Source organism: Parambassis ranga, chromosome 21 (genome assembly GCF_900634625.1).
Source record: "Parambassis ranga chromosome 21, fParRan2.1, whole genome shotgun sequence".
Classification (NCBI taxonomy): domain Eukaryota; kingdom Metazoa; phylum Chordata; class Actinopteri; family Ambassidae; genus Parambassis; species Parambassis ranga.
This window is the reverse complement of record NC_041041.1, coordinates 685,001-695,000: the sequence shown is the minus strand read 5'-3', so window position 1 is coordinate 695,000 and position 10,000 is coordinate 685,001. Positions and strand designations below refer to the sequence as shown.

Below are 10,000 nucleotides of genomic sequence, written 5' to 3'. Positions count from 1 at the left end.
TTTTGCTCTCACCATGGTGCTCACTCTCACTTCAACAGTCAGGAGCACACCAAACTAAATGTCTGAGGTTTAAATAGGGCAAGCCTCATTCAACATGCAGAGTAACGATCTACTAATTATGTGCACCTGGTGTGATATACCTGTGTGAGATCTGAGCCAATTTAAGAGGGAATACATGTGAGGGTGTCCTATCTTTTTCCTCAGTTAGAATAGGCATTTTTGTAGAATGACATTTACAGAAGATCTTGAAAAGACTTTTCTTCAGTTTTCATTGTTTAGTTTGATTACTTTAATCTCTCTGTATTGTTGAAACGGAGATTAAATAACCATTTATTAAAAATGTTACAAAAAACCACATGCTTTCAAAGGGTGTCCTAATTTTTTCACATGACTGTACAAACACGCACACACAGACACACACATACAGACACTGAATCTGTATGTGTGTGTCTGTGTGTGTGTTTGTATGTATGTGTGTCTGTGTGTTTGTATTTGTGTGTCTGTGTCAGAAACACATACAGACAGACAGACACACAGACACACACAGGCACACACAGACACACACACACAGACACACACACACACACATACATACACACAGACAGACACACACAGACACACAGACAGACACACATACATACAAACACGCACACACAGACACACACACAGACACACAGACACACACACACACACAGACACACATACATACAAACACACAGACCGACACACACACACACACACACACACACAGACAGACAGACAGACAGACAGACACACACACACAGAAAAACACATACAAACACACAGACACACACACACAGAGACACACATACATACAGACACACACACACACAGAAAAACACATACAAACACACAGACACACACACACAGACACACACAGACAGACACACAGACAGACACACAGACACACAGACAGACACACAGACACACAGACAGACACATACACACAGACACACATACATACAAACACGCACACACACACACATACATACAAACACACACACACATACATACAAACACGCACACACAGACACACACATACAGACACTGAATCTGTATGTGTGTGTCTGTGTGTGTGTTTGTATGTATGTGTGTCTGTGTGTTTGTATTTGTGTGTCCGTGTCAGAAACACATACAGACAGACAGACACACACACACACAGACACACACAGGCACACACAGACAGACACACACACACAGACACAGACACTGAGTCTGTGTGTGTTTGTATTTGTGTGTCTGTGTGTCACACACACACAGAGACACACAGACACACACACACACACATACATACACACAGACAGACACACACAGACACACAGACAGACACACATACATACAAACACGCACACACAGACACACACACAGACAGACACACACACACACATACACAGACACACATACATACAGACAGACAGACACACACACACAGAAAAACACATACAAACACACAGACACACACACAGAGACACACATACATACAGACACACACACACACAGACAGACACACAAACAGACACACACACACACACACACAGACAGACACACACACACACACACAAACAGACACACACACACACACAGACACACATACATACAAACACACAGACACACACATACAAACACACACACACAGACACACATACATACAAACACGCACACACAGACACACACACATACAAACACACAGACACACACATACAAACACACAGACACACATACATACAAACACACAGACCGACACACACACACACACACACACACACACACACAGACAGACAGACACACACACAGAAAAACACATACAAACACACAGACACACACAGACACACAGACACACATACATACAAACACACAGACACACATACAAACACGCACACACAGACACACACACATACAGACAGACACACAGAAACACACATACATAAAGACAGACACACACACACACATACATACAAACACGCGCACACAGACACACACACATACAGACACTGAGTATGTGTGTGTGTTTGTATTTGTGTGTCTGTGTCTGTGTGTGTCTGTGTGTGACACACAGACACACAGAAACACACATACATACAGACAGACAGAGACACACATACATACAAACATGCACACACAGACACACACACACACAGACAGACACACACACACACACTCTTCAGGCTGGTGCAGGGACGCCGCCTGCTGTGGGTTCATGCTGTGTTCCTGTCACAGGTGGTGGTGGTGAGGAAGAGAGAGAACATCTTCTCTCTGGATAAGACGGAGCAGAAGCTTCCTGCCATCCTCATCCTGCAGGTCTGGGACTTTGAGACGCTCTCCTCTGACGACTTCCTAGGTAGGAGTGTGTGACCACAGCGGTGTGTGTACGTGTGTTCACATGTCTGACTGTGTGTGTCTGTGTGTGTCTGTGTGTGTGTGTAGGCACAGTAGAGCTGGATCTGCATGGATTTCCTCGAGGAGCTAAAACAGCAAAGTCCTGTAAGGTGGACATGATGATGGGCGGGATGGAGAGGATCTCCATCTTCCAGCAGAAAAGATCACGAGGCTGGTGGCCATTCTGCAAGTCTGGAGAGCTGACGGTACACACAGACACACACAGACACACAGGGACAGGGTGACACAGAGCAGCTAACAGCTGTTGTCTCTGCAGGGGAAGGTGGAGGCAGAGTTCCACCTTGTAACAGCTGAGGAGGCGGAGAAGAATCCTGTTGGTAAAGCACGGAAGGAGCCGGAGCCGCTGCCCAAACCCAAGTAAGAGTCTGACGAGGCAGCAAACTTCAGATTAAACACTTTAATGGTTTGACGTCTTGGGAAACGTTGGCATCAGAGGTAATGCTAAGCTAACCAGTGTTCACAGAAAACAAACATATGTTCCAAAATGTCAAACTCCAAGTGTCGCCACAAACAGCTTCAACCCACCGACACGCCTCTGCTGATGGGTTAGTCACATGACAGCCCACAGTGTGATGTAATAACTTACTACAGATTCATCCTGACCTGCTCTGCCCTCCCCTCCTCCCCCTCCTCCCCCCACAGCCGTCCTGACACCTCCTTCTCCTGGTTCGTTAACCCCTTCAAGTGTTTCTTTCACCTGGTGTGGCGAAGCTACAAGAAGTACATCATCATCGCGCTGGTCCTGCTCATCACCATGCTGTTCCTGGCCCTGTTGTTCTACACGCTGCCCGGCGCCATCTCCCAGAAGATCGTCAACGGACGCTAACCCCCCCCCCTTCCCCCCGCTGCTCAAAGACCACTACACCAGCAGGACCAAGGTCCACTGTGACCACATAAAGACAATCACTGATAAATACTGTTAACACATTTAAACATGCAGCGGGCAGTGAGGACATGAAGGATCCTCTGTCCCTGTGGTGCTTTCTATCAGAGGGCACTGACGGGTCCGATCCACCGGGCCTCTGACCCCATTCTGTGTGTCATTTATATACAGTCCTGGAGCTACACTTGTGGACTCACTGTAAGATATCAGAGTCTGTTAAGGAGATGCTCTGCTGTGCCAGGCTGGCGGCCGGGTACGAGGAGGACGAGGTCACGTGCTCATGTGGAGGTCTGGTGGCGCCTCGGTGGTGCTGAGAGGAGGAGGAGAAAGGTATGAAGGGAAGAGTGACTGTCATGTTGTTGAAGGACTGAGGTGTTGCTGAGCTGTGCGTCTGCTGAGAGCTGGAGGTGGGAGCTGGGGAAGAAAATGACAGCAGGTTTCATTCCCCACGTCACAACCACATCAGCAAGACACGTCTGTAAAAATGCACATTTTTTAGCACTACTGTGGGCAGAGGGATTTAAACAAAAATAAAAGAATTCTTTCATTTTCACTCGTGTGTCGATGTTCGAACGTCAGCAGTAAACTGTGTCACAAAGGACTGAAGGTGTGCATCTCACCACAGGCTGCTCTGAGCTGCTGATGCTGACTGACCGCAGGAAACGAAGCCTGAGAGACGACTGCAGCGCCACCAAGAGCCTGCAACACAGCAGCACAGGGGTCTGACTGAGGTGTCCTGCTGAGTGACAGCAGCTCACCTGTTAATTATTCAGACCTGGACCATGTAGCAGATACTGTGCACCTAGTTAACCATGAAATCATAAGTAGGATGAGCTGTTACAGAGTGCACTGCTGACAAGCCGCTTACATAAAGACCCATCACAGCTGTCACAAACAAACATGGCTTACAGGCTCAGCTTCAGTAACAGACAAACCTGCACAGATTACAGCAGCAGTCATGTGACATGGAGGAGCGCTCACTGACCTGAGCCTGGTTCAGACAGGCCTGTAGCTTCCTCTTGGCCCTCCACCTGGCCACCCTCAGTCTGGTCTTCTCTCGCCGCTCCCTCACCTTCAACGAGACATTTTTACATGAAGAGACCTCCTGTTGGCATTCATTTAAATAACTGCAGAATTATAGAGACACAGAAAAGCAAAGTACACCATCTTCTCTATCACCACAGTGAGTTTCATACAAATCTACCGTAGAATTGTGGAGAAACTGAAAGGCAAAGTACACCAAAATCCCATAGACTTACACAGAGAAACTTACTATATAAAAAAATCACTATAAAAAATCCTTTAAAGACGGAGCAGACGTTTCACTGGATTATAGTTACTGAAGGTCTTCTCTATCACTACAGTGAGTTTCATACAAATCTACTGTAGAATTATGGAGAAACCAAAAGGCAAAGTACACCAAAATCCCATAGACTTTCAATGAGAAACCCTGTTTTTTTGTATTTAAAAAAAAATTGCTATTAAAAAAAAATCACTATAAAAAATCCTTTAAAGACGCAGCTAAAATTTTACTGGATTATAGTTATTGAAGGTCTTCTCTATCACTACTGTAAGAGACATAAAAATCTATTGTAGAATTATGGAGAAACTGAAAGGCAAAGTACACCAAAATCCCATAGACTTACACAGAGAAACTTACTATATAAAAAAAGCACTATAAAAATTAAAGATGGAGCAGAGGTTTCACTGGATTATAGTTATTGAAGGTCTTCTCTATCACTACAGTAAGAGACATAAAAATCTATATAAAAAAACACACTATAAAAAATCCTTTAAAGACGCAGCTAAAATTTCACTGGATTATAGTTACTGAAGGTCTTCTCTATCACTACAGTGAGTTTCATACAAATCTACTGTAGAATTATGGAGAAACTGAAAGGCAAAGTACACAAAAATCCCATAGACTTACACAGAGAAACTTGCTATATAAAAAAAAAATCACTGTAAAAAAATCCTTCAAGGATGCACCAGAAATTTCACTGGATTATAGTTACTGAAGGTCTTCTCTATCACTACTGTAAGAGACATAAAAATCTACTGTAGAATTATGGAGAAACCAAAAGGCAAAGTACACCAAAATCCCATAGACTTTCAATGAGAAACACAGTTTTTTTTGTATTTTAAATAAAAATCACTATTAAAAAAAAAATCTCTATAAAAATCCTTCAAGTATGCAGCAGAAATTTCACTGGATTATAGTTACTCAAGGTCTTCTCTATCACTACAGCTCCTCACTGCACCTAGAAATTCTGTCCCTGAAAATTATGAACAGAACAGTGACAACAGGCAGAGCTGCTAGAGTCCAACACGCTCTAGGAAAAGGTCTGACTGCCGGCAATGCGGACCAAACTCCTGCTCCGGTCATACAGGGACCGGACAGCCCTCAACAGAGGCCTGGTATTTGGCACCCAGCTCTAACTAACAACTGTTTCAGCCGCAGACTGATTGCTGTCCGCTCGTCTCCTGGAGCATGCTCTAACTCTGTGCATGTGACCCTAGTCTAGGTCTGTGTGTTACTGCCACTCACTATATCCGCCAGCAGAGGCTGAGGCAGCATCTTCTCCAGCTCTCTGCGTCTGTTGATGTTTCGCCGCCGCCGCTCATTCCTGCGCAGTTTGTACTCTTCGTACAGGCTGAGGTCTTTGTTCCAGGGTCGCACTGACTGCCGAGGAGGGGTGCTGGGAGGCAGGGGGTCCACCAACTGAGGCGGCGAATCCGAGCACAGCGGTGACCCTTTGGTAACAAAGGAGGTGAGGTTATTAAAGCAATGACTCACAAGCACACACACACAGGAGCTACTCACCTGTGCTGGGTCCGGCTGAGCTGAACGCTGCAGTGAGACTGCTCTGACCTGCTGGAAGTCTTGACCACTCTGTCATCGACCTCTGAGACTGGAAGAACAAATGCATTAAAAAAATTAGAAGAAGAAAATGGAACTTCTCTTTGTCTGTGAGGTTTAAGCCTGGTCTGTGGAGCCAGAGGAAAGCAGGGGTTAACACTGATGTGCCCCTTAGCAGCTGAAAGCAAGCTGTAACTACTGTTACCTATGACAACCGCAACAGCAACATTAACCAGTGGAGTCCCACAGAGCAGGAGAGTCCAAACATTTTCCAGCAATCCAAAGAGGAGAAGATCCAGATGAGTTATTATTAGGGATGTCCCAATCAGGTTTTTTTGCCCTCGAGTCCGAGTCATTTGATTTTGAGTATCTGCCGATACCGAGTCCCGATCCGATACTTTCTATAAGGCAGTCGTTGCGGCAAAACCCGTGTGTGTGTGTGTGTGTGTGTCTGTGTGTGTGTGTGTGTGTCCACACTTGGAGATTTCACACACGCAGCACATCAACATCTCGAACCCAGAACCTCTTGCACCAAAAGCAACTGTCATACCTCTGCGCTACAGGACACAGAGCCACCCTGCACAGAAAGCGTTAACTTTGACAGCCTTAAAAAATATATCCCAGTCCTGATCGGGAGGTAATGTCCGATCGTCTGAAATCACGTGATCGGGCCCGATTTCCGATCACGTGATCGGATCGGGACATCCCTAGTTATTATTGTTCTGTGCTCCAAACATTCCTCCTCTGGAACCTTACCTCTGAGTCTGGCAGGTCATCCTGCTGCACCTGACAATCCAGCAGCAGGGTGGCCATCACTTCCTGCTCCTGCTCCTCCGGCTCCTCCTTAATACAGATCACCTCCTCCTCCTCTTCCTCCTGTTTCACCTACACAGATCAGGACATGACAAGGACCTAAGCTGATGACACATCAGAGTATGAACGTTCAGACATGAATCCAGATGTGGTTCTCATCTAAAGTATGTGCGTGTCACCTGTGGAGCAGAAGATTGCAGTGTGCGGCTGTCAGGCTGTGTAGATCCATTAGAGTGCAAGCCCACCGCAGCCAGCTGCCCTGCAGGAGCACCGTCCACGCCGACGTCCGCACCCTCTGTGTGTGGCTGCAGAGTGGCGGTCCACTCACACTCGTCCTGATCCAAACCCTTCCTCTGTGCCGGGTCTCGCTCAGCGGAACACAACAAGACTGCACAGAGGGTGACCAGATCAGTGTTGTTCAGCCTGCAGCTGAATGGGGGCCAGTGTGTGTCAGTGTGCAGGTGTGTGTGTGTGTCAGTGTGCAGGTGTGTGTGTGTGTGTGTGTCAGTGTGCAGGTGTGTGTGTCAGTGTGCAGGTGTGTGTGTGTGTCAGTGTGCAGGTGTGTGTGTGTGTCAGTGTGCAGGTGTGTGTGTGTGTGTGTGTCAGTGTGCAGGTGTGTGTGTCAGTGTGCAGGTGTGTGTGTGTGTCAGTGTGCAGGTGTGTGTGTGTGTGTGTCAGTGTGCAGGTGTGTGTGTCAGTGTGCAGGTGTGTGTGTCAGTGTGCAGGTGTGTGTACCTGCACTGCTGTCCAGACTCTCTATCGGTGTGTTCACCATGAGAGAGGCAGGTAGCAGGTCCGAGGAGTTGGAGCTGGCCTCTGAAGGACAGAGCACTCTGACGGCTCGTCTGCTTGTGCTCTGTGAAGAGGTGCATTCTGGGGAGAGAGTGACAGTCACTGACACAGAGCAGAGATAACAAAGCAGTCACTTTGATGGTCCTTACCGTGGCTGCTTCTTGTCAGCGCTCCTTCAGGAGTCCTGGTCTGAGCTGAGCATGATGGTGAGGCGTCAGTGGGTGACATGCCTGATCCGCCTCTCTGTGTTCGGGTGAAGTGGGGCGGATGGATGCGGACCAGGGTGGAAGCAGAGGCTCTCTGCTGCAGCTCCTCCTCCACGCCCTGCCTGTAGTACTTCAGCTTCAGCTCTGTGTAGCGCAGTTTAGCTCGAATGTTGTCGTTTTCCTTCTCTTTCAGGGCCTTCTCTCTCTTTAGGGCCACAATCTCTCTCTTCATCAGCATCACCTGAGTCTTCAGCTCCTCAAATTTGACTCCGACTACCTTGAGCATCTCAGCCAGCACCGTCTCCACGGCTGCGTTCACCGCTCGCTCAACAACGGTGCCCATCTGGCCTCGAATCAAGGACACAGCAATGCTCACATCCATTTCTGGAGGTTGGTGTCAACACTGCAGGAGTCGCTTCTTCACAGCTTCGCCTGCAGAAAACCGTCAAACAACAGTTGAAGTAACTGCAGACTGAACTTGAAGCTGCAGCAATGATCAATGAATGGAAGTTTGAACCGGAACTTTTTCTACTGGTTTGTCCATCACATGTCAGAATACATTGATTCATTAATAACAGACAATCTGTCAATAATCTAACCAATCATCAGCTGCAGATCCAGCAGGATTTACACCTTTAAAAATAACAACAGACCAACATGGTGTCCATTTACCTTATAATAATAACTTTAAACAACCTGAGGATCCAGACTCATACATATAACCTTTAGCACTGTATAGTATGATCGGTGTAAATGATCAGATTACTGCACTGATTTCAGTGAGGGGTGTGATGATCATCAAACTGAGTTGTGCAGAAACAAGAAGTGTCGTTAGTTTTGTTTTTAATATTCGACACAACCTCTCCCAACTGCTGTTTATGCTAAAATGATGCTAACATGATGCTAGCGGTGCCGCAGCAGCAGCTGGCTGTTGTGGCTCATTCTGTCGGTCTGTGGTTAACGTGACTGACGTGTACTGCACAACAGACACGACGGACAAACCTACCGTTACTCCCGTTACTCTTGGCCGGTTAGCTGACTGCTAACCTTCGATGCTGTGCGATGCTTCTAACACAGCCGACGAACGCTAGTTAGCTTCCGTTAGCGTTACTTTTTATTAAAGCACTGGCACAAACTGTCGCTATCAGACGATTAGCGTGAAAAATGGTTTACTTTGGTCCCAGCTAGAGGGGCCGCGTTTCTTCTGTAGCCTACGTTTAGCATCACAACACGGGCTGTGTTCCAAACACCAGTAACCAGCGCTGAGTGCGCAGTGCTGCCCCCTGGCGCTGCGGAGGGTCAATGCGCTGGTATCTACGGTGGCCGGCAGAGTTCACCGCACCCACCTGCAGAAAAACAAATGTCCATATATATCCGAGTCCTAGAAAGTCCCACCAGGTTCTGATGTTTCCTCTCCAGACTCCACAAACCGATGATGAATCTCTGAACCTTGACACACAGTAGGCGCAATTGACGCAGAAGCTCATGAACAGATGAAGATAAGAGATAATGAAACGGTGAAATTCCCCAGAGGACAGACAGCACACAGGGAAATACACTTTGAGGACATGTTTCGTGGTTTGGTGTCCGCCGGGAGGACACAAACACAAAGGTCATCATTATCTCTGTGGACTGATCACACTCAGAGCTCCTTACAGCTGTGAGCTCCCAGGGCAGCACACACACACTCTGCTGCCTGATGTTTGTCGGCCCGAGGCCTCCGCTGCCTGATGTTTGTCGGCCCGAGGCCTCCGCTGCCTGATGTTTGTCGGCCCGAGGCCTCCGCTGCCTGATGTTTGTCGGCCCGAGGCCTCCGCTGCCTGCCTCATGGTTCACACCCGATCCCTGTGCTGCTGATATTCAACATGTCTGTGCGCTGGTGTCGGTCATGAAGCCCCGCTCCTCTACACACACAGACACACAATCATGGCTACAAGCAGGGAACTCATGTCTGTGCAGTCACAGCCTGGATTTAGAATTTCTTTGATTATAGTTACATAAATTAAAAACACAGGTGGTAAAAACCAG

The 10,000-nt window shown here is 47.3% G+C and overlaps 2 protein-coding genes across 2 annotated transcripts in view; one reads left to right on the top strand and one right to left on the bottom strand.

Moving 5' to 3' along the window:
* Positions 1-3,266, top strand: part of LOC114426798 (fer-1-like protein 6) — a 20,330-nt gene extending 17,064 nt beyond the window's left edge. The window contains 4 exon segments of the mRNA XM_028394439.1: positions 2,239-2,359; positions 2,446-2,603; positions 2,675-2,775; positions 3,061-3,266. Of these exon segments, the coding sequence (XP_028250240.1) occupies positions 2,239-2,359; positions 2,446-2,603; positions 2,675-2,775; positions 3,061-3,244 (564 nt within the window). The 3' untranslated portion in view covers positions 3,245-3,266.
* On the bottom strand, positions 3,259-9,226 carry LOC114453849 (uncharacterized). Its single transcript, XM_028433761.1, has 10 exons — positions 8,979-9,226; positions 7,916-8,404; positions 7,710-7,847; positions 7,154-7,362; positions 6,918-7,046; positions 6,126-6,213; positions 5,850-6,055; positions 4,287-4,373; positions 3,922-4,000; positions 3,259-3,715 (listed from the first exon to the last, which is right to left on the bottom strand). The coding sequence occupies exons 2-10, from the start codon at positions 8,352-8,354 to the stop codon at positions 3,495-3,497; spliced, it is 1,596 nt and encodes a 531-aa protein (XP_028289562.1). The 5' UTR covers positions 8,355-8,404; positions 8,979-9,226; the 3' UTR covers positions 3,259-3,494.
* Positions 9,227-10,000: the final 774 nt, after the last annotated feature.